The 25,934-nt window shown below is 40.5% G+C and overlaps 2 protein-coding genes across 3 annotated transcripts in view; one reads left to right on the forward strand and one right to left on the reverse strand.

The window, feature by feature from the left end:
- BMP3 (bone morphogenetic protein 3) overlaps nucleotides 1-10,616 on the forward strand; it is a 45,907-nt gene extending 35,291 nt beyond the window's left edge. The window contains exon 4 of the mRNA XM_075283896.1: nucleotides 9,564-10,616. Coding sequence (XP_075139997.1) covers nucleotides 9,564-9,755 — 192 coding nt within the window. The 3' untranslated portion in view covers nucleotides 9,756-10,616. The remainder of the gene's footprint in view (nucleotides 1-9,563) is intronic.
- A 6,245-nt stretch (nucleotides 10,617-16,861) lies between these two features.
- The window catches only part of PRKG2 (protein kinase cGMP-dependent 2), a 118,426-nt gene continuing 109,353 nt past the window's right edge, over nucleotides 16,862-25,934 (reverse strand). For both annotated transcript variants that reach the window (XM_075283801.1, XM_075283791.1), the window contains exons 16-18: nucleotides 20,260-20,322; nucleotides 17,956-18,022; nucleotides 16,862-16,957 (exon numbers count right to left, since the gene is read on the reverse strand). In XM_075283801.1, coding sequence (XP_075139902.1) covers nucleotides 16,862-16,957; nucleotides 17,956-18,022; nucleotides 20,260-20,322 — 226 coding nt within the window. The remainder of the gene's footprint in view (nucleotides 16,958-17,955; nucleotides 18,023-20,259; nucleotides 20,323-25,934) is intronic.

Raw genomic sequence — 25,934 nt, forward strand, 5'->3', positions numbered from 1 at the left:
TTTTAGGTCTGCTGTATAAGTGTAGCTGTTAAAATAGTGAGATGTAAAAACTGAAGGTTTATGTGGAGGAATTTCTTGTACACTGTCCAAACACTAATGCCTTGCTATGTAGAAAAGCATGACCTTTTGTCCGCTTGTGGAGGTTCACGTTCCACATCTTTTTGCATTTGTTAATGTCCGTATTTCACACTTTTGCTAAAACCAGACATGCCTTCATTCTTCCTTTCATCATGTATTACTTCAAGTGTAAGCACATAAGCTTAAATACATTCTAATATATTTACATATTTTTAATTAGAAAATTATATATATACAAGGTACTGATTATTAAATGCAGTTATATGATTTACTAAATATGGATAATTATGCCAAACATTTAAGCAGTGGTGTAACTAGGAATGCCAGGGCCCTAAGGCGAACATTTGACATGGGCCCCAGAATATAATGACCGGAGACCCAGGGGAGGATACAAACATAAAAAACACTGTTACTTACCTCTCCCTGGCTCCGGCACACTTCCCACAGATCTCTTCAATATTGGACCAGACGCCACCTGACCCAGGCCAGTGTAGTGACGCATAATGACGCTGGTCTGGGCCATGAGACGTCTGTGACGTCACCAAACAAGACTGAAGCCTTCCAGAGTGCAGGAGAGGTAAGTAACAGTGTTATTTATGTTCTCTCATCTCCCCTGGCCCAATATATTTCGGGTTCTGAAAAGACCCCAGAGTATAATGGTAGCAGTGTGTGTTTGGGTTCATGGACCCGTAGACTTACTTACCGATCCCTGCTCCTGATCCCAGCCGCCTTATAAGTATATCTCATAAATCTAGAACCGAAAACATTCACATCCTTCCCAGCTAAAACAGCAGAACAAAGGAAATCACAGATGCTTAAAATGAAGGAGATCAAAAGAGCCCAAAAAATCTAGTTGTCTATCATGGGGTCAGTTTGACTTTCTTTCCATCATTTTGTCCTCTATGAAGGACTTTTCCGTTCGTAGTTTCTAACAGAACCTTCGACACAGATGTGAACTTGGCCTAATTGCAGGTATTATGTATTTGTAGTTTAGATGATTCTAGTTTATATGGAAAATAGACAATTATTATTATCCTAAACTTTAGAGCACCATTAATTCCATGGCGCATAAAACATATAAAAAGGTTAACATACATAGTGAAAAAAAACAAGTACAATAAATATGACTTGCCTGGTACTGTGCAAGAGAGAATCTTGCAAGGGCTTACACTCTACAAAGGAAGTTTGCAAAAGTGTTTGCAACAGAGGAACATAAAAAGCTTTAAGCTACAGTCACATTTGCGCCAGAATTTCCGTTGAAAACTCTGCCACAATATCCGACTGAACTCAGCAAACGAAAAAGTCCTACATGAATGGCTTTTTCAACTGCCGCTTTCAGTTTTAAGGCAATGGACACCCAACAGAACCCCATTATCATCAATGGGGATTTCCTGGCAAAGATAGCTGTCCGCCTGTCCATTCTCCTGATTCTCTGATGGTGACTCTGGTGTGAACCTAGCGCTAGTGAATTAGAGGAAAATTACTTGTGCAAAATTCACCAAGTACAACAGCAATAGTCTAAAATGGTTCTATAATCAGATCAGCTTTTAGAACTGTCCAAACACAGAAGATGAATGTTGCCGAAATAGATTCTGGATGACCATTTCTGACCACGATCATTTATAAAGGGTTTGAGAACGATTGTAATAGCTTACAGCAGATTGGTGTCTGCCGAAAAATGTAACCTGTCTGGTTGAATTTTTCGGCTGTTGTCAGCTCATCATTTGTCACCTTGTACAAGCCCACTCTGATGTTATGTTTTTGTTTTATATTTATCCCCCCATGATCAGTTTAGTCTGGCATGTTGATGGTCAGCTGCTACTGAAAAATAAATTTATGTTGGCAATATTATAAGAATTTGTAACAGGTAATATTTGCATGTAGATGCATAGTGGACCACCAGGAAAAATATAAAGTGAATGCTGACATAGTGATGCATTGTAGGCTGAAACATACAATACCAGGCCTTTCCCTCTATGAAGGCTGTCAGATATTGAATTAAACTTGCTCTGGACTTATACAGTATGCCTGGTTTACATGCCACCCTCTGGAAACATGCTAAGTAAACAAATTTAACCGAGAAGGGTGTCAATTATCTATTAATATTATTAGTATTAGCTGTCTGAGATTTGTCCAAGTCAAGAATTTACAATGATGGTTTGTCAGTGTGCAACTGATTGTTACTGGTTGTCAGAGTGCAATTGGTGGTTGCCTGACTGTGCACTGTTCTCAGCAGTGAATAAAGAATGGGGCAAGTAGTTAGCTGTGTACTGGTCAGACCATATACTACACTTCACTTGGATGGGAGGTAAGCTGCACTACACAGAGAACGGAGCAGTCTGCTTCCTCTTGCATTCTCTGCCTATGAACTGTTGAGAGTAGCTGATTCAGACCCTCACCGATCGCTCTTACCTGCTCAGGAGGCTGACGGCCTTTGGAGTCCAGGGGGCCACTTCTTAGAGCCTTTTTCAACTCTGTGGTAGCATCAGCCATATTCTTCGGAGTGGCCTGCTGGGGGAGTAGCATACCAGCCAGGGATATAGGGAAATAGACTTGGCCCTTCTAACCAGCCTGTCAGCTCTGTCCTGGGGAGAACCCTGGACCCAGTACAGATGGTGGGTGACAGAAGGATACTGTCCGTGGTGAGCTCCATGCTGGAGAACAACTGCCATCCCATGTATGAGACTGTGATAGCACTGGGCAGTACTATCAGTGACCGACTGCTTCACCCCAAGTGTGAGAAGGAGCGCTATCAGAGATCCTTCCTCCCAACTGCGATCAGGCTGTATGATCAACATCAGGCTAAGTGGAGATCACTCCACACAGAGAACTAAATGATCCTGAGTCTTCTTTTCTTTTTAGTTGCTATGACTCTTAGGGTCCCTTCACATGGCTGATACGCTGGCTGCTTTAGAACGTGTAAACGTTCCGTAGCAGCGGCGTCTAAAGCAGTTCCCATTGCTTTCTATGGGAGCTGGCATACGTGCGCTCCCCATAGAAATGAATGGAAAAAGCAGCCCATTCATTTCTATGGCGAGCGCGCGTCTGCCGGCTCCTATAGAAAACAATGCGATCTGCTTTAGACGCCGCTGCTACGGAACGTTTACACGTTCTAAAGCAGCCAGCGTATCAGCCATGTGAAGGGGCCCTTAGTAACTTTTTCTATCTGCTATGAGCTTGTACGTATGTGTTCATTCTTGTAATATATTACTGTATTATCCATGCTTCTGTAACACACTGAATTTCTCCATGGTGGGACTATTAAAAGATTATCAGAATAGGTAATCAATAATGTTTACCCAGAGAGTGACAATGGAGCTAATCCTTGTACATATCCACATAAGGAGAGATTTCTGCCATGGAAATACATATTGGAAGTATTGCCAATGTGTGAATATAGCTCAACAAAACAAAATAATGATGAAACAAACATCCTGCAAATGATTTGCATCAGGGATATACAAACCTGGTCATACGTTTGATTTGGGGGTTTTCTCCACTTAGAGTTGTGCTCCTCTTAATAGTAGTGTAGTACCAGCTTTCTGTTTAGTAGTAAATTGTGCCCCTAGCTCCCCCAGTGGTGTAAAAAGACCCCACATATCCTATTAAGCAGCATCCGTGCTTTCCTCTATTTCTTAGCAGCACAAGTTACAAGTATAGATATAAAGTTACAGATTCTGGTTATGGAGGAGTTAATCCAAGTATGCTCGGGTCACAGTGGAGGGCCTGTATTATATTCCGTAGTTTAATGCTTCCACAATTAGGTTGCGGTGTTTATCTGTGGAATTGAAAGTATGAATTGGCTTCCATTCTCATGTGTGACATGGGGTTGGGTGGAATTGGATACCGCACATGTTTTTAAAATGTAATATCAAGGTCAATAATTTACAAGCAGCGAAATTTTGGATTCAGTTGTTACACTTTCTGTAAGTTCAAGTAAGTTGGTCCACCTGTATCTTGTGGAATTCCCAGGCCTCTAACAGATTGGGCTTCGTGCCCAAAGGTTAATTATTGCTGGTTGACATTGATAGCCTATTACATTCCTCCTTCAGGCAGAAAAGCTAGTCAACAGGAAAAATAGCAGCATGTGTGCACGTCTCCAGCTTGTATGGAGCAAGTGGAATTATGGGTAATGAATAAATGTATTTTAATCTGTTCTACTATGTTACTGATATGTCCCTGATACAAGGGCCTATGCATAAGATAGAGCCATATGCATGAAGCCTGTAGTGCGTAACTCTTATTGAGTATGCATGGTGCCTCAATGCCTCACTGTATTACAAACATGCATGTTCTAGGTGAGAATACCTCAATAAGGACTTATTCAGACATGTCTGATTTGAGTATACAAAATGGAACATTTTTGTATGCACTTATATAATCCATCTTTCAATTCACCCATTATCATTCATGTTCTGTCTGTTTTGGGATATAATGTAACCCATGAACAGAACATGGATGAAGAAAATGGATGTTTGAATAAGCTCTAAAGGCACATTTTTTTCCCCTGCTGTATTCTGTATAGTATGTTTACGATTATGGATTCCATATTAAGACTTTATTACCGTATTTTCCGGACTATAAGGCGCACATAAAATACTTCGATTTCCTCAGAAATCGAAAGTGCGCCTTATAGTCCGGTGCACCTTATATAAGGCTTGAAGCGGCGGCACGCGAGGAGTTAAGCGGCGGCCGCCGGCAAAGTCTCCATGCCGCTTCCATACATTGCAATGGGAGCGCGCTATTCAAATAGTATTCGTTCATCTCTAACTATTTGAATAGCGCGCTCTCATTGTAATGTATGGAAGCGGCATGCAGACTTTGCCGGCGGCCGCTGCTTAAAGAGATTCTACTAGAGATGAGCGAGTACTGTTCGGATCAGCCGATCCGAACAGTACTCGCTCAACTCTAGATTCTACCATTAAAAGAACCTCTTCCCCCTAACCACGTCGGAATAGCCTTAAAAGACTATTCGTCTCTTACCTTTCCCATAGCCAGCGCCGCCTTCTCCCTGAGCTGTGTTCGCGCCTTCCGTGTCGTCTTCTTTGGGCCTCATGGATGACGCATGCGCAGTCGGCTCTGGCTGCGAGAGCCTGTTAGAGCCGACTGCGCATGCGTCATCCATGAGGCCCAAAGAAGACAGAGACGGAGCTGCGGAAGAAGGCGGCGCTGGCTATGGTAAAAAGGTAAGGAGATTATTCCGACGTGATCAAGAAGGAAGTTCTTTTAAAGGTAGAATCCCTTTAACTCCTCGTGTGCCGAGCGCTTCCATTCATTTCAATGGAAGCATACCATTGAAATGAATAGAAGCGGCTGGCACGCGGGGGGTTAAGCGGCCGCCGGCAAAGTCTGCCGGCCGCCGCTTTCAATCATATAAGGCGCACCGGACAGCGCTGCGCCTTGTAGTCCGGTGCGCCTTATATATGGACCTAGGCAGGACTATAAGGCGCTCATGGGTAATGCGCCTTATAGTCCGGTGCGCCTTATAGTCCGCAAAATACGGTATATTGGGTTTGTAACATGGCTCTGGGCATGAGGCCTAAATCACATTAATATTTGCTGAGTGATTGTCTCTGTTATCACTGCTTTTCATCTCCATATATAGAATTTTTTGTTAAACAAATTAACCATATCCAGTGTCTAGTACTCTCAGAAAAAAAATATATCATAGCTACTGCTATTCTATTATAAAATCAGATCATTAGAGTTCTGTCCCATTCCCAAGAATGGAGGGGTCCCTTTCCAATCCATGGACACTCCCTATTAAATTGACTAATCGTGTTTCTCTGAAACTAAGCCAGGTGTTATATTAAGGTCTTACATTATTTTTTTCCTGAAGAAAGGGCTAGGACTTACTTTCGGGGTAGGGCTTATTTTTCAGGCACTAAAGGGTATCAGAATCTCCATCTCCTCTTCTTTATGCTAAGATGGAGGTGCTGTAGTGGAGTGGCTAGATCTGTGTGAGTGCGCAGGGGTAGCACCTGCTGCCTGGTCACGTAGATAGCCAAGCCCACAGCATAGTAACACCCGGGAGGCGTAACCCAGGGGGCAGCACTCGGAAGGCGGACTTCAAGCCTACTCTAAAAACCCTGCAAAATCCAGCTATGGCTTATTTTTGGAGAACCAGGTGTTAGGGAATAGCAGACGATAATTCACCAGGAGCTGCTGGTGAACCCTGGAGGGAGGGGCACAAGGGACAGTGAGCCCTAAGCTGAAGCCCCCCGCTTTCCCTTCCTATTGCCAGACCCTATCCTAGGTAATAGGCGACAACCACGAAGACAGTCCCTCCCTGAATACGTGAAACACAAATCGCAGACAAGACGAACAACAACAAAGGGAGGTCAGCTAGCCAGGGTTCGGTAACAGGAGAGCAATGCAGTGCCAAATCAGAGTCCAAAAGAATTGTCAGTAGGGAAGCCAGAGGTCAAGGATTAGAATACAAGTAATATAACAGCAAGCAAAACCAGAAAGCTAGAGGCAACCTTGGCAGAAGAGGGTGTGGTGCAAATCCAGTTAAGAACTAGAGCCGTGTTCACACAGTGCAACTAAAAACTTTAAGCAGATTATCAAACTGCACATGCCTCCTGCGCCGCAGCACACGAGCAGAGGGTGGCACAGAGGCCCAAACAGGCAGAGATGTTACACCAGGGTACCGAAAAACTCAGGCTGCTAGCCCCTTTATGATGTTTATAGCATCCTGACTGCTTACTATATCTAAAAACATGGCATTATTGTATATACAAAGCAGAAATTCAATTGAAAGTGTGACTTTAACATAAGAGTAGTGAGTGGAGATATGAATATAATGTTATCATTGGAGACACCTTTTTATAAGCCGAAATGACCTGGAAATGATTCTCCAGAGTTGCCCAGCTGAAACAGTCTGCCATTTTCTGCACTATAGTTAGTACAAAGTATACAGCTTCATGAATTTGTGATCAAAATATAAATTGGATGGAAAGGTAAATAAAGGTAAAAAGAGTAATTTGAGGATTTTGGGTGCGGTTGCCTTTAAAAATGCATTTGTTCTCTAGTGTAATGGTTAGGGCCCAATAAATTAAGTCCCAAAACTCCACAATGGTAAAAATCACCTGGAATGTCTACTGGCTACTGTAAAATACTGCTTGAAATACAATGTAAGTTCGATGGTATAAGTTAAATATGTCCAAAGGGACTCTGAAAACATCTGGACTTTTGAGTGAGCTCAGTCCAGTGAAGCCGTTGTATACAGACGTTCATCTTTTATTAGTGTCACTTGTAACATTATACTGTGAGCAGCTCTAGGTTTTGGGAGCTTTCTCGTAGGTCCCATCTCACAGTTTTCACAAAATGGTATTCAATAGCATTGGTGTTAAAGGCTTTACTGATATAATTGTGTTATGAGGGAGCTGTATATATACACATTTGTAATATGTATGCGGTATTAGGTGGTATTTGTAGTATCTATGCAGTATTATGTAGTCAGAGCTGTATCTTGGCTTTCCATCACATGGTGCAGAAGTTCACAGCCCATAAAAGGAATCATTTTGATTCTGAGGGTTTATTACAAGTTTTATCCACTTTCTTAGGCTGGATTGACATCTGCATTTGGCTGTCCATGCAACTGTATCAAAATCTTCAAAAACTGATTTCAAACGGTTCATTTGAAAACACTTAATTTCAAAGGGTTGTAAAAACCAACCGCAGGCGTGTGTATGGACAGAGAAAAAAATAAGGATACCAGACAGACTGCAACTTTTATTATTATTATTATTATTATTATTATTTTAACATTGAGGTCTAAGGAAAGTGTATTACAAACGGATTACAAAAGGATCACAAATGGATAGTAATCTGTTTGTGTCTGTTTTGCAATCCATTATTCCCATAACCTGATCCTTTGGCTCTTGGTGAAGATAAGAGCTGTCTGGCAGTAGCTTATTCACCTTCCCCCATTTAAAACAAAGGCATGCGTAGCCAAGCATTCAAAACACCCAGGGACTCCCAAGATCAGCTGTTCTTTCCACTGTGCATGGGGAAGAAACGGATGGCTCTGTACACTGTTTAGTGACCTTGCTGGGGTATTGCAGCTCAGTACTCTGTGAGCTCAGATGCAAATGAAGTAGGTATATATACTGTGCAGAAAATAGCTGATTGTTGGGGGTCTCAGGTGTCAGATGCCACTGACCTTAAATTAATGGCCTATTCTAAGAATAATCCTTTCCCCCTTACCCCTTGGATAGCCCCTTCCATTTAACTCATGGACCTAGAAATCCCATCCATGCACACAAAAGCCTAGCTATTCTCACTGGGCACAATGCCAAGTACTGTACCATAAATTCTAATGTACTATGTTCTACATGATCAATTTCATAGCCGATCAAGAACACTGTGCTATAAATAACAGAATGAAATTGACCCAGTAGGACATTTATTTTAGGAAGTTGTAACCCTGAACTAAGCACGTCTCATTTCTTTGTTTATATATTTTTCCAGAAATCTTAGTGAAAGGTCTTAATTTACCATAACATGAAATAAAGCAGCATATCTCGGCTGTCTCTGAGCTAAGGAACACTCCATCACCTGGCAGTTTGTGTGGTAAACAAAGGGTTACATTAGGGACCACAACATGGATGCACAATGCCTGGTATTTCAGCTTTAGAAATGTTGTAGAATAAATGACATCCATATTGTGATGCCCCAGCCAGGAGCTGTCTTCACAAGTGTACTGTATTATTGGTCATTTCCATAGTACATTTTACAGCAGAGATACTTCTCTTCCTTTTGTTGTACCTTTTGGATATTACAGACTGTACCCTTTGGTGAACATTTCATTGAGGCTTATGACAGCTAGTTATATGTTGTACTAATATAGTAATTTCCTATACACTAGGTAACAAATATATACAAGGTGACATACCTATACCCAGAATTTCAGGGCACAGCGTATCATCTCTCTTCATTACTGATAAATTTACAGATTAAGAATTATATAGGGGTATTGTGTAACATTTTCAGGTGAGACCATATATTTTAGATGTAATTTGGCATCCAAAGGAGCTTATAAAATGTTTAGGCTGGGTACACACTACCGTCGCTGTCCACCCAGGGGGTTTTCTCCTAAACCCCGGGGAAACTGGGAAGGGGACGGCTTGCCAGTGGTCAGCTTTAAAATCTTTTCATTTGAATGGGTTTTTAAAGGTGACCGCCAGTGTTCGTATGCAGCCTCTTTGTCTGGAGACCTGCATGTAGGACTTTGTGTCCGTGCAAAAAAAAAAATGGTTCCCAGGCGGAGAGGCCGCATACAGACACCGGCGGTCACCTTTAAAAATCCATTCATTCTGACTGCTGGCAAAACTGTCCCCTGTCCAGTTCCCCTGAGATTTTACGATGTAAACCCCCGGGTGGACAGCGGCTGCAATGTGAACCCAGCCTTACTTGACTTATCGAATAGTCTAGACTTTTTGCATATCTGTCCTATATAAATGTCTGTTCTTTTTCAACAGTCTTTGAAGCCATCAAATCATGCCACTATCCAGAGTATTGTGCGTGCTGTTGGAGTCGTTCCTGGTATCCCAGAACCCTGTTGTGTCCCAGAGAAGATGTCTTCTCTCAGCATTCTCTTTTTTGATGAAAACAAAAATGTAGTCCTCAAAGTATATCCCAACATGACAGTGGAGTCTTGTGCCTGCAGATAACATCTCAAACCTTCACAAGCGTCCAAAGCAATCTTCATATTTGCACTTTCAAAATACAATTTCGTAAAATATTGAAATCTACCAGGGACAGCAATGCAGAAGAATCTAGATTCTAAACACTGGTGATGGACCTCTGCTACATGCAAGTCATGATGGACAGATCAGTGACCACAGTGAAAACTGGCATGTTGGACTCATGAAGATAAGCTCCTGTCTAATATAAGCTCTGCAGAAAGTAGGAGCTCTTATGACTTTTCCAAAGACGCATTTATTTTTTTACCGGGAAAAAAAACTAAAAAATATAAACAGATGAAGTTGTAAAGTGCCTTCAGACTCTGAGTGTGCTCTTAGCTATGATGTTCTTTTCATATAGAAATATTATATATAGACAGTCCTTACATTTCTTGGGTCTTTTACACATATCTGTTGCCATAGAATGGACAGGAATTGATAGAGTTGCCCATTGGAAGCTCTGGAGGAATATGGCGAGTTCTTCACTGCATGATAGCAAATGTAAATAATTTGAAGACATACTTTATCGAAAGTGGTTTTTAACAAGTTTGTGTAACATAATTGGAAACTGTTGATCTTTCTATTTTTTTTTAACCAGCACTTTTTTTTAATAGCGTAAACAAATGGTATAATGGACATGATGAAAAAATGTGTAAAATAAAGCATATTTAATTTTGTTATACTGTACCACACAAAATAAATCTGCCTGCTGCTTCTGTACAAGAATGCAGAATGTATTACCATAGGTATGTTGTTTCCCTTTCCTTGTTAGACCACTATGTGTCAAGAATAAGCTAGTTACAGTCTTGTTATTCAAGTGATTCTTTGCCCAAAAATAAACTTATGAAAAACTGGACATTCTTTTGGCATTTAACACTTCTTTTTCAAGTTTTTTTTTGTCCCCTGCTTCCATGGTCCCAAAGGAAAATGACAATAGTGCTGCAGCAGTAGTTTTCTTAACCTACCCACACATGACAGAAGTGATATGTACCTATTGGGGGTAGTCGCAACACTACAGTACTTCAACATTGCTCCGACTGCACTGACTGCCTGCCTGTGTGCTTACATACAACTAAACTAAGGCCAATGGCCCCACGTAGCGAAACACAGCTAAAAAACTCTGCGGAAAAAACATGAAAACGCATTGTGTTTTCTTCCATTGTGTTTTTCATTGCAATTTGAGGGCCCATTCACACTACGGATACGCTGACTGATTCTGAACGTGAAAACACGTTCAGAATCAGCGCGTATAAAGCAGATCCCATTCATTTCAATGGGAGCTCTCTACAAGCGCTCCCATTGAAGTGAATGGGAAGCGCTCGCGTGTATGGCTTGGAATGAGCAGAGTGAGCCGTACACGTGAGCGCTTCATATTCACTTCAATGAGAGCGCTCGTAGAGAAAAAAGCAGCCCATTCATTTCAATGGGGAGCACTCGTATGCCGGCTCCCATTGAAATGAATGGGATCTGCTTTATACGCGCTGATTCTAAACATGTTTTCACGTTCAGTATCAGTCAGCGTATCCGTAGTGTGAATGCACCCTCACAGAGTTTTCCTTTCTGGATTTTCTGCTCCTATTACAAACTATATGAAAAACTGCAGCATTTCTGCAGGTATATTTGACATGCTGCAATTTTTCTACACTGTGTGTATAGGATTAGTTAGAATCCTATCCACTTTGCAGGTACTGTGAAACGCATCTTTTTTTGCCACAGGCAAGATGCTGTGTTTTCGCAATGTTGGGCCCGCCGACTGAAGCTGAATACTCCACCTGCTCCTTCATATGTTCCTCATAGCTGCTGCAGTGACTGTACTTGCCTAGTATTTATTTCATAAGGGTTGTACTTTTAACTACTTCTGTTGTAAGAATTATAAATTCTAATTCTAAAACACTATCCTTATTGATGCGTAGGGCCATGGATGTGTACAATAGTAGAGCAACCATTAAAGGATACCTCCAGTCATGCTGCTGTCCATGTCGAAAAGTGTTGAGTAAGGATAGCAGGTGGCCACATAGCCAAGACACGGACCATAATCTCCTTTGCAGGACAGGCTTTCCTTGTCCTATGGCGCTTTCCAAGTGACAATATAATTGGAGGTACCCTTTAAGGTAGTAAAATATCTGATATGCTATTTGCTCATCATAATGGCACCAGTTTATCAATGTTATTTTTGGTCAGAGTATCACTTTAAGGCTAACTTCACACCACGTTTTTTATAAACTACAGTTAAGTTAGAAGTATTTTTCCCTTAAATATATTTGAAAAACATATGTAACTGAATGCAATATACTTTTATGGTAAAAAAATATATATATACTATTTTTGTTCAAATATGTGTCCTTCTGAAGAATGGAGCAAACGTGGTGTGATCACAACACAGGTGTTTTTTTTCACTTTGGTAAGTTTTGATATGTACAGTGATATACTCTATAGTGTTACTTTCTTTAGTAAAACCTATAGAAAAGCAAAGCAGACTACACTTTTCTAAAGAGTTGGTGTACTGAGCCCAGCACAAGCTAGAAGGCCACTTTTTTCGCATTTATCTGCTGAATGAGGCCTTAGGCCGGGTTCACGCGGAGTATTCTGGCTCGTCATTTGGTACGTAGACGCCGTGGGAGGATTTGCGGACCGTATACACTCCCATTGTTTTCAATGGGAGCCGGTACCGTACACGCGGCGCTATTTTGCAGCCGTGATTTTGCGGCTTTATGGCCTTATGGAGATTTCTTGGAATATACATACAGTACCAGACTGAGTGTGAGCATTTCCCTATCTTTACGTCCACACTTCCATTACTCTTTATTGTTATTCCGCAATTGTTGCACTCCAAAATCAATTATTTATGCATGGCACACATATCACCAATATCTAATATCTTCAATCTAATAGAATATACTTGGGGGAAATACTGCATATATCTACAATTGGATGAAAGAAATAGACATCTTTAAAAGGTCTGTGCTGCTGCCTTCAGTAGCATAAGATGGAGGAACCCCGCTGTGAGACCTCATGTTACATTTATTGCTTCCAGCTGACCTATAGTAAGTTTTATACTTTCATGATTTTATGAATTAGGTGTTCTTTACCTAAATATTCATTTCCATAATATGCTTATATGACATGTTTTTAATTATGAAGGCTGAATATGTTGCGTGTAAACCACCAGTGATACAAATTAATAGTGAAATCTAGCATGTACAGTGGTGGCCAAAAAAAAGCACCACCAGTGGATTTTGTGAAATGTATGTGATGCGTATAAATTGAGTCCCTGCAGATAATATGTATACCTCCTACTATGAAATCGACTGAAAAATGTCACGTGACATCATGTACAAAATTGCCAAATACTCATCAGGAGAGAAGAGGATAGAAATGAAAAAAGACAAGAAATCATTTTTGCTACACTTATTACATTTTGTGAAATGGTGCGTTTTTTTTGGCCGCCACTGTATATGCCTGCACCTTGTGCTACACTGAGGTACTGGCCAATGCAACCAATCACAATTCAGCTATCATTTCTCTACAGCACTTTGAGAACTGAGCTGTGATTGGTTGCTATGAGCTACATTCCAATTCTGCAATGGTGCCTCTACTTTTCAATGTTTACTCACAATGTTGAGAGGCCTTTGAGCCCCCTCAGACTCCAGAGCCTGGTAACAATTGCTAACTCTGCATCCCCTATAGCCGTGGTGGTGAACCTATTGCACACATGCCAGAGGTAGCACTCAGTGCCTTCTCTGTGGGCACCTATCTGTGAAACAGATTATACTATGTGGGAACCACTGTGCAGCAAATTGTACTGTGTGGGAATCACTGTGGAGTAAATTGTACTGAGTGGGGTCTCCTCAATATTTATATTACACAGTATCTGTTTTATAGCAGACATAATATTAGTACAACTATAATAACATTGCACGGTCACTATAAAACAGATCCTGTGCGATGTAAATACTGAATATTAATTATTCAAAAGTGCCAAATGCAAAGCTCTACCTTTCAGTACAAAGTTGTTTTTATCATTGAAAGCTCTGTAAAGCCCCATTCACACAACTGTATTTTGCAGGTCTGTAACTGTCCACAATTGTGGATCCGCACAGTATTAACGTTACATTGCCATGTTGGCACTTTGCAATAAATTAGTGGGTTTCAGCACTTGGTCTCTAAAAGGTTCGCCATCACTGCCCTACAGTATGTCCATGGATAGTTGCATCCAGTCCCTGATGCTTTGGTGGCCAAATGAACTTCTGCCGTATAAGAATACACCATTGTTTTAAATGGTAGTTGGGAGGGGTGCTATATATTTTGCATTGGCTTCAGTTACACCTTTAGTGTGCAGAATGCAGCTGCTGCTTATGATATCAATATTCTGTGAATGGGATAAGCTGAGGAGCTGTACTTCTGGTCATTAAACAGGAGTATGTTGTAATGTTCAGAGAAAACAAGTGTGATAACTGTACCACTTATGGTACACAGGTAGATATATACTGCAATATAAAATAAATATACTGTAGTACAAAATATATAAACATCTATGGCTAAGTTCACATCTGTGTTGGAGTCTCCATAGGGGACTCCACCACAGATTCCATCTAAAATTGTCGGAGAGGAAAGTCGTGTATGGAGGACTTTTCTCTCTGCTCGTTTTAAAGTGATAGTCTATGGAGTTCACAAGTAACCGCTTTATTCAAGGATGGGCTCTCCCTCTTTCAGGTTCCTATGCGAACCCGAACAACAGAGGGCAGCACACTGGTGAGAACCTAACTTAATGGAATGGATACAAAGACCTGACCACTAGAGCTTACAATTTAATGTACGGTAGTTAGACCCACTAAATTAATACATTATTATGGGAGCTTTTACGGCGCTCCAAATCTCACACGCCGTATACGTGCCAGGTCACGCGGCACGTTACTCCGTGTGAATGGACCCAAAGATGCTCTTTGTTTGCTTTTATATCTTATATTTGCTGAAGTTATTTATGTTTTTGTTTGCTTGGATTTTTTTTTCACTTTATTTTACTTTTACAATGAGGCTTTTAGCTTGCATGTTGATAGGTATCTCCATCAAATTTTCATCTTCACCTTTTCTAGTGCTATCTTCTAGCTTTATTGTACTTTTCTAGCTTTCAGTACAAGGAAATACATTATTAAAAAAAAAAAAAAGTGGTGACACTTTGATAGTGATGTTTATATGTGTGCATTATACATTCTAAATGTAAATCTCAATAAATCATAAAGCCATTTATGCTGTCTGTCCATAAAGAGGTTTTCCCATCTCAGTGTCTCAGCAGTCTGGCTGAGGTCTTTTTATCTCACTTCCTGTATTTCTCCTTTCTCCCCCCTCCCCTTTTGCTAAACGGCTGGAGAAGTCTCACAACACTTATGCAGATCAGATAATATGCAGATGCTTGTACAGAAAGGACTCAATGTTATCTGTGTATTAGCTGAAGGATTGTCCTGCCAGCAGAACAGAGAATAAGTGGCATCACGTCCTATACGTCCGTGGTTTTAGGAGGAATAAGAGCACACAGCAGGAGAACAAAACAGAATTTCTAAAGCAATATTTTTAGGAAAAGTCTTCAATTTACATAAGCTACCAGTATAGATAGGATCCTTAAGATAGGACAACCCATTTAATACTTTATATTATATACATCAATGATAAACTAGAGTAGATTAACGATGCCTTGATATTGGCAGAATTTTTTCAACAGGTTGAAGACCACTGCCTTACATTGTAAGCTCATTTGGTCAGGACTCTCGTAACCTCATATTTATTGTTTTTGAATGCATTTTGTTGAAGCCTATTATTCATTGTGTAGTGCTACATTATAAATAAAGCAACTATAAACGTTTGTATAATTTATTAGGAAATGCATTCTAGTGTAATAAAGATTTTTACAAATGCTGAGTTACTGCCATTGCTACCACAGTCTGTCGTTATATAAAAATGCTACTTGAACTGGAGGCAAAGTTTCCATCTCCGTTTGGCATCATGAGTTAATTTATATTAATGATGCTGGTTCATACACTTGTATCGGATGTGGTCTATGGCAGTATAGAGCAGATGTACCAATCTGGACTGACAATGATGTATTCCCACAACCTTCATGAGATGGCACACACGCAAATAATAATTGTAGGTTAATATTGTTGAGGTTTTATATAGTCTGCCACAATACTCCATCATACTGTTTGTTGAGGCAAATCATATTTATGTATGTTATCAAGGATATTTGATTGTCATTGTATTATAATGTCAGCAATAGATAATAAGTGTTCCAACTATAATTTTATAATTCAATGTGAGGCAATAAAAAAAACAGGTAAAACTCCATTGTAACAATATTCTTAGTTTAGAAAACCAGGACATGCAAATCCTACTTCAGCAGCTATTTGGATTGAAATTGAAATTTTGATTGGAAATTTGTTTCCATGTTACATGGTGAATCAGTGGATAGCAATGCAGCCATGTGGCGTTGGAGTCTTGGGTTCAAATCCGGCCACAGACAGCATTTGCAAGGAGTTTATGTGGGTTTCCTTTGGGTACTCCAGTTTCCTCTCACACACCAAAGACATACAGGGAGGGAATGAAGATTGTGAGTCCTATATGGGACAGTAACCACAATATCTGTAAAAGCGCTGCAGAATACGATGGTGCTATACAAGTAAACAAAATAAATAAATGTCGCTATTTTACAGATGCACAGGCTGTATATTCTTAAGGTCATAGAAAAAATTAGATTTTCCTTGGCAGTGCAGGGGAATCATGCTGAATGATAGTTTCCTGTGCAGATGGGGAGCAACATGTCACTCATTACATTCCAAATACCATTAGTTTTTAATAGGTGGACTCTTTCTGGTTCGCTTTGGCTTTCCTGCCATTTATAAATACTTATTAGAACACATTCTGAATCGTGTTTTCTGATACATGTTACTATTGCAGCCCACCTCAACAAACAGGTCACCTTCTAAATATAATCCATCTTTGCCAACTATATAAAGTTCTAAGAAGCCCATATAAATATTGTGGTCAATAACAATACTGCAGGGAAGGTATATTTCACAACCAACGTCCTCCAGAAAGTTCTATTAGAAATCTTGATCCCATCCGGACATCTCATCAGGGGGTACTTCATCATCCGGTGGATAGTTGTCAAAATAGCTGTGATCTGTGGGTCCATCAAGCTAGAGGTTGAAAATAAAGCAAAGTATAAGTCATGCTAATGTATGGATTTTGCATTCTAAAAAGCTGTAAACTTTGCCATACATTATATAAATGTACTTTTAAAGATATGTACTTTGTCTGACAGTTTTTTCTGCTCTGGTGCATCTAAAAAACAAACAAAAAACTAGGCAACTCTACAAATAGTCTTGATTAAAATAATTCCATTATTTGGTGAATATAAACAGCTTCAGGAGAATAAAGTTCAAGCTATTTTTAATTTATATATACTGTTATATATATATATATATATATATATATATATATATATATCATTAAAATGTAACTGCTAATGCTACTGTGTTTCCCCAAAAGTAAGACATCCCCGAATATATGATATAATGCAGCTTCTTATAGGCTAAGAAATTTAAGGCCTCCCCTGAAAATAAGACGTAGTGGTCTAGCAGTCGTTGCATATGCCGTCACACCCGCAATGCCCCTCCCCCCCACCCGAAGCTTTGACACCACTTCTGCCTTCAGGGAATGCTGTGCATGGTGTTCCGTGTGTGCACAGTAAAGCCTGCTGCTGCCGCCGCTGCGCTGTGTCCGCTGTCCCTACTGCTGTGGGATGAGCTAGGAGAGGCCCGCTGTGCATACACTGAGCATTGTATGCGGCGGGGAGGAGGGTGTTCACTCTCCCAGCTCATCCCACAGCAACAGGGACAACGGACACAGCGCAGCGGCGGCAGCAGCAGGCTCTCTTGTGCACACATGGAACACTGTGCACAGCGTTCCCTGAAGACAGCAGCAACTGTAATGCTTTACTTCATATGTTCTTTGCCCAGCAAACCTATCTCATGGGTAAGAACTTGTTCATTTCACAAGATAACGCTGTTTAGCAGGTGGAGCAGGAAAAATAACATCCCCCAAAAATAAGGTGTAGCATATCTTTAGGACCAAAATTTAATATAAGACACTGTCTTATTTTCGGGGAAACACGGTAGCATCATTGAGACTTTACCTCTGGTTTTAAAGGTGACGGAAGATTTCTCAAACTCAACCCTTCCCAGTTAAAACCATTAAACCACCTGAAATGCAAAACAGAATTAGATGAATTATACATCCAGCCGAAAATGAAATGATTGAGAGCTTTCATTATCAGATTTTGTCACCCAAATCTAACTGTCCCCTTGTAGCAAAGGTCCTAGAGTTGGATATGCCATAAACATAAGAAGTGAGAATGTCTCTTGAAGAAAATATGATTTTTAACTGCCAGGAGTAAGATTCTATTATACACCCTGTAACACTTACTCCTAACAGGTTTTTTTTTTTTATTTATTTTTTTTTATCACTGTATACAGGCTTTAGGGATTCCATCACATTGAACATGGTGTCTGATGTGCAGACGGCACGTTGTAGAGTAGGAGGAAAGAAAGGCCCCAAAAGTGTTGCGAGAAAAACCATGGCGGAAACGCATTGCAGTTTTTCCTGCAGCACTTTTCACAGAAAGACTTTCTGCTTCTATGTATACGGAAACCTCGTATAACCCGTGATCCAATGTTTCCATAGTTATAACTGACATGTTACGATTTACAAAAACGCAGGCGTTTTCGAAATTGCTGCATTTCCGCTGCAGATTGTTTTTCTGCAATGTAAGGATGGGGTTAGCCACTTTGCATGTACTGTAAAACACTATGGTTTTTTTCCATGGCATTTCCGCAACGTCCAAATCTCTGTATCTACATTATGTGTGGGGCCTGGCTTTTAATGCTATTTTATTTATTTAAAATCTTGTTTTTCTATGCTTGGAAGTCCAGTGGGTGGTCATAGCCAGTGATTGACAGTCTTCATGTATAACTATATACAAAGAAAGCTGACAATCACCTAGCAAGATAACCCACATGACTCCTAGCATAGATGAGTAGAGATTAAAAAGTTATACTGAATTGTTTCTCATGAATATATCACTATATGGCAATCCTATTGGTCTACAACACGATGACCACAAAGACTGATGTTTTATATGACAGGATCTCTTTTTATATTTATAAAGTATATTTCCACTTCCTTTGAATTCGCTTACTTAATGACTTAGTTGGAGGCATCCAAAACAGTGTCTGGGAATTTGCTGATGATACAGTATTATGTAAGCTCATAGCAGGATGTTTTTTCTCTGTCAAGGGATTGGAAAAGGCTGCCAAAGCCAACAAGATATTGTCATGTATGAAAAAGAGGAGAAACACATTTTCTTTTTTGACACCTAGAAAAGGCCTCACGGTAAATGTGCAATACATATCTTCATTTTCCCAGACCTAGACACAGATCCAAATTTTAAGTGCTTGTATAGACAGCTCTCGCCAGTATTAGGAGATCAGAAGAATAGATAACAGTATGAATGTCAACTATAACCTTAAGTAAAAAGCAGGGATGTGTACAGTTTGTGGAGCCCGATAACAAAATATGTATACTGATATATAAATTTGGATCAGTTTGAATATCCTTTTCAAGGCTTACAAGTGTAAAATTCTGTTTACTTTCATAGTACAACCTTGCTTTCCTTAAAGGGATTCTACCATTAAAACTCTTTTTTTGTAGATAAGACGTCGGAATAGCCTTTAGAAAGGCTATTCGTCTACATCTGATCTCCGCCGCACCGTTCCTTAGAAATACCGGTTTTTACCGGTATGTAAATTAGTTCTCTCGCAGCGATGGGGGTGTCCCCACTACTGCTCGAGAACAGGCTCCAGTGACGCCTCTATCTTCGGCTAGATCCTCCCCTTCTTTTGTCGTCTTTCTTCAGCGTCACCTCCAACGCCTGCGCAGTTGGCTCTGCCAGTGAGACATTAGTAGAGCCGACTGCGCATGCACGCAATTGCTGCGAGAGAACTAATTTGCATACCGGTAAAACCCGGTATTTCTAAGGAACGGCGCAGCGGAGATCACATCTAAAGGTAAGAGACGAATAGCCTTTCTAAAGGCTATTCCGATGTCTTATCCACACAAAAAAAAGGGTTTTATTGGTAGAATCCCTTTAAATGATACAATTATGTCTTCTTCCTTCTACTTTTAGCTTACTTACGTCTAGCCAAGCAGTAGCTGACAGCAATATATAGTCAATTGGCTGCAATCCTCTTCTAAAGCACCACCATAACAAATGGTACTGCAGTGCATAAAAATTTGTCTTATTCATGTGATAACCACACAAGTGCAGGACATGTGTCTTCTAATCACATGATCATGACAGATTTTTATCCATTCTATTGAAAGAGAGCAAGCAGAGATCTTGAAAACAGTGGAAAATTGTACAACAATGTTAGAGGAAAACCTGTGTTTTTTAATGTCAGCTATTCCATTCTTCATGTTTCCAAGTCTTTCTGCAGGATTTTGTCTGTAAAATATTATAAAAAAAATATGTTAATGCCATACAAGTGAACAATATCTAGGGGAAAAACATTTTTTGCAATTTCTTTACTTGACTTCATTTTAAATAAAGTAGAACTGCAAAGATCAGTAGTAGATGCATATTATAGATGCAACAGCTAAAAATGATATAAAATATCAAAAGAAGTAATACAGAAATTACTAAGCCTCTGCTAGCCTGGTCCCGACTGATGTCCATTTGCCAGGCTCCAGCGAAAACTTGAGGTGTGGATACATGACTGCCACCAGTCGACACTGCTGAGGTCACTACTATGGCCCATGACTGGCTGCAGTGGTTACATGCTGTGTCCAAACATCATCACTAGAAAAGTGGGAGCTCGGAAAGAATCATGAAGGGGGTAGCAGGGGACTGGTAAGGTTTATTACTTCTTTTGTTATCCTACAGAATGGTAAACTCAGTAAAGAGTTGTCTATTAAACACAGTTATTATTAGAGAAAAGGAAAAGAGAGGAAGAAGAAGGCATGGAGGGTCAAAAAAGTAACCCCCCCCCAAAAAAAAAAAAAACAACAAAAAAAACAAACAAAAAAAAAAAACATCATAAGCTTTTATTGTGCCATTAAAACATATAGTAAAAAAAAGCAGGTGTAGGAAAGTATTAATCTTTACTGAGACCCTATTATCCAGTGAAGAGTAATGTATAAGTGTATGGATAAACACTTATTTAGGCAGGGGCCCAATGTTGTGAAAATGGTGCGATTTGGTTGTGGCAGAAATGCTGCGCCAAAAACCATGGAGTTTGGGATTCTGGCTAATTCCATCCACACACTGCAGAAAAATATCCGAGGTGAAAAACTGTTGTGTTTTTCTAAATCACAGCATGTCAGTTATACCTACGGAAACACTAATATTTTCCATACAGGTATAACAGGGACAGAAAGTCCTCAGAGCAAAACTCTGCGGACTTTCCATGAAAAATGCTGTGGAAAAAAACATGATTGTTTCCACTGTTGTCTTTTCTGGGATCAGATATTGTGTGGAGGCCTTAAAAAGTGGTCAGATACTGTGTGGGGGCAAAAAAGGGGTCATACACTGTGGGGGGGGGGGCAAAAAAAGCAGTGTCATATACTGTGAGGCAAAAAAAAAAAGAGTGTCATATACTGTATATACTGTATGTGGGGAGCAAAAAGGGGGTCATACAGTGCGTGGGAGAGGGGCATAAAAAGGGAGCTATATACTGTATGTGGGTCCAGAAAAGGGGGGACCATGTATTGTGCTATGGTCTTCAAAAAAGGGAGGTTGTATATAGTGAGGGGTCAAATAAGAGGGTGTTATATGGGGGACAAATAAGGGGACTTTTTGATCTTCCCAATGGGGGCGTGTCCTAATTAGGGGAGGCCCTATCACGCAACCAGATATTCAGGTGTGCATTCTTTTTTTTTTTTCTTTCGGTGGGGGGGACCTTTTAAAGTTTGTGTCAAGCAGCAGATAGGCTATCCATCATTATTCTGTCCCTACACTACCTGACTTTCCACCCAACATATATTTCGCACAACATAGTTTAATAGCACTGTAATATATTATAAAAAAAAGATTAATGACTCAATATGAAACAATATTTATACTAAAAGCATAATATTATATTCTTATTACTTGAAAAGTATATTAACCATTAGCAGTAGAAACTATTTCCTGTGCTAGGACTGAAGTTGTTAAATAGATAGTGGATAAGTGTATGTCACATTTTATAGATGTAATCCGACTTTTTCAGCACAGTTTTTATGCTAAAAAAGCCTCCCCTCGGCTTATACTTGAGTCAGGGTCCACGGAGCACAGAAACTTGAAGGACCTGCATAAATTAAACAAAGGGGGAGGTCCTTTAGTGCTACTGCTCTATGATTGGCTTGTCATGTTAGGGCACGTGACTGTGATTTCATCAAAGGTCCTGTAGAAACTAGAAAGTAACTTCTGCATATAAGTCAGTGGCCATTAAGTGCAGGATTCATTGTGTCTTATAGAAGATGTCTGTCATATCGAGGAGAGGAAGCTACAGTAAAGTGAAAGTAAAACACTCAGGGACCTGCTGAGTTACTATTCCTAGTAATATCAGGCATTTGGAGTTATTAATTTAGTTTCAGTAACTCCATGTGTCTCACATTAATAGCAGTTAACCCAGAGGACGCAGATCTGAGTTGAAGACATATGCGGCTGAAGCAAGGAGCTGACACAGGTCAGCTCCTCGCTTCGCCGCTGCGTGCCTCTCTTGCTGACACATATGCGGCTGAAGCGAGGAGCTGACATGCGTCAGCTCCTCGCTTCACCGCCGCTGCTGCTACTGGCTTGTAGAAGGTAAGTCAGTCAGTGTAATGTGGAATGTGAAACGGGGCAGAGAGAGGACGGCATGACACTGGGGGCAGAGATGGAGAGGACGGCATGACAATGGGGGCAGAGATGGAGGGACATGAATATGGGGGCAGAGATGGAGAGGATGGCATGACAATGGGGGCAGAGATGGAGGGACATGAATATGGGGCAGAGATGGAGGGACATGAATATGGGGGCAGAGATGGAGGGACATGAATATGGGAGCAGAGATGGAGGGGACATGAATATGGGGGCAGAGATGGAGGGGACATGAATATGGGGGCAGAGATGGAGGGGACATGAATATGGGGGCAGAGATGGAGGGACATGAATCTGGGGGGCAGAGATGGAGGGCATGAAACAGGACAGAGAGGGAGGGGACATGAAACTAGGGGCAGAGATGGAGGGGGGGACATGAAACTGGGGGCAGAAATGGATGGGCGGACATGAATCTGGGGGCAGAGATTGGGTGGGAGACATGAAACTGGGGGCAGATGAAGGGTGTATATGAAGCTGGGGGAGAGATAGAGGGGGCATATAATGTACGGGTGACTGTAGGAGGATTATACTGTGTGCGGGCACATGAAAAATTAATGAGAATGGGTGGAGTCAACATAACAGTGGGTGGGGCTAAATTTGCCACACATTTTGTCCCTCTTGTGGTTCTTCAAAAGTTGGGAGGTATGGGTACAGGGGGCAATGGAAAGATGTTAGAAGGTGGACGGGGGGGAAGGGGGATTGTTGGGGCATCGGGTGTGCGGCACTGCGGAGAGGGAACTGGGGCAATAATATATAAGTTTTTAGCTGGGGAACTACAAAGCACACAATAGCTCCAAAGCTATGTGTGCTTTGTATTAATAATGATGTAGGCTGCTATGCTACTAGCATAGCAGCCTGTTTGGGGGTGGGACTTTTACTTTAAAGGAGTGTTCACATTGCGTTTTTGACCTCCCTTGCCGGGATACGTTGGTAACCAGTCACAATCAGCTCCCCACTTATCCCTGCACGGAGAACTGCAGGCCCCCCTTTTTTGCAGGGATAAGTTGACAGCTGATTCTGACTGGTTACCAACGTATCCCGGCAAGGGAAAAAGCAATGTGAAAAAGCCCTGAGAATTTACTAGGAGGGCTCTTATAGATGGTGTTGGCTCTCTATAGGTGCCTTCACACGTAGCATATTTTACCTAATTGGTATGTCGCAAAATAAAGTAGTTTTAAAATGGCGGCGGGGGGGGGGGGGGGCAGATGCTTAGGCTGTATGGGGCCCCAAAATTCCTGATGGCGGCCCTGGTCCCACATATCAGTAACTCTTATGTGAGGCACACAGGGGGTTAGTATGAGGGACATGATGGTGTTAACTGATATTACTATGAGGCTCATGGAGTTACTAAGCTGTAATGCACATGACCAGACTTTTTATCCGCAATGGTGGATTTCCCCCCTTCGGCTTATACTCAAGTCAATAAGTTTTCCCAGTTTTCTGTGGTGAAATTAGAGGTCTCGGCTTATATTCGGGTTGGTTTGTACGCGATATATATACGGTATGTAATACATAATATAATTCATTATTGAGTTATTAATTATTGCCATCAAGAACACAGAGCATGAGAGTAAAAAAGAATTTAACAAATGTTTTAAAAAAAAATTTCCAATGAAAATTTGTAAAAAAAATATATATATATATTGAAAGATTAATTTAAACCTCCAGGGTTAACAGATGGCATTCTATATACCCACCTAGACTCTTTTGTGTAATTCAATTTCTATTAAACACATCCCCCGGCTAAGGATATATCTAAATATCTAACTGCACCTAACCTTTCAACAAATGCTGCATAAATCAATAGCTCAGTGTGTACATTATCAGTAAAATTATTTCTGACCACCAAATCACTTATATACGGCATTTTTTAGCAGTTTTTCCCCTCTGCAGATTCTAATTTTCCCAGGGTACCCATATCACAAAAACGCAGCACTTTAGCTGTTGTGAAAAAGCTGCAGCAAAAAACGTTGCGCTTAACAGTGCCTAAAAAGTGAATGGGATTCTGGCTAATCCCATCCACACTCTGCAGAAAAAAATCAACAATGGAAAGGCTTCGTTTTCAATACTGCTATCTTAGCATGTCAATTGTAACTGAGGAAACACTGGTGTTTTCCATATAGGTGAAATAGAGGCAGAAAGTCAACAGGAAAACTCTGCGGACTTTCTGTGAAAAACACTGCGGAAAAAAACGCAATGTGTTTCTGCCGCTGCCTTTTCCACAACGATTTTTGGCTGTGGCTTGATTAGCCTAAAACTCTCTCTGAGCTAGTTTGTGAAGTCTAGCCGCTATGATGTTTGCTTGTAGTATTGATTTATGAAAAAGTTAGTGTCTACTTAGGCCAAGGCTCCATGTTGCGGAACGCACCTAAAAAGCAGAATTGCTTCAAATTTTTTTCTGCATCGTTTTTGCTGCATTTTTCTCTTCAGTTTTTCTTCCCTTTATTTTGTATTAAAATTTCACATGCTGCTTTTCTGGAGCATTTTTATTTTGGCAATGTGTGGATGGGATTAACCATCTCATTTACTTTGCTGGTATTGTAAACCTAAGCACCTTAGCCTTACACATTGCACTTGTGCTCAAGATGTCGTGGAAGTGAACCAAAAGAGATAATGACTATAGCAAGCAAGATATAATATTGATGAAATATTTGCTTAGGCCCTGGTACCTATAATTCTACCCATATATATAACTTTGCAAAGCGTAGACTCAATGACATTCTCTACAGTATACATAGACAACATCGCAAGCTTGTCCCTCCTTTAAATTTACTCAAGCAGCTGCAGTTTCTTATTAAATATTTGTGGTCGGTAACTATATGGCTGCCAAACATTTCCACATTGTGTAGAGTATGACGTTAACACATAGCAGCAAGGCTGTTATGTAAATCCCACTGTTGTATAGCTAATGTAGCTTTCCTTTTATCCTGTCTCCAAATTTCTCACTCTCTAGACCTAATGACCTAATTTCTCACTCACTGCCTTAGGTCATTATTTACACTTGAAGCTTCTTTATAGCAATTTCCATGGATTTTAGTGTGTGGATGGGCCTATGTCAGCAAACTGATAACATAGGGCCATTCAGAATGTTTGACATATAGGAAATATTAGGCGCAATAGTTTTCCAACTTCCAAATGAGTCATTGTGGTGCATACGATCTACTCTATAAGAAATGTTACAATATAGGTTGAAAATGAGTATTTTAGAGTTATATTCT

This window comes from Leptodactylus fuscus, chromosome 1 (assembly GCF_031893055.1).
Source record: "Leptodactylus fuscus isolate aLepFus1 chromosome 1, aLepFus1.hap2, whole genome shotgun sequence".
In the NCBI taxonomy this organism is placed as follows: domain Eukaryota; kingdom Metazoa; phylum Chordata; class Amphibia; order Anura; family Leptodactylidae; genus Leptodactylus; species Leptodactylus fuscus.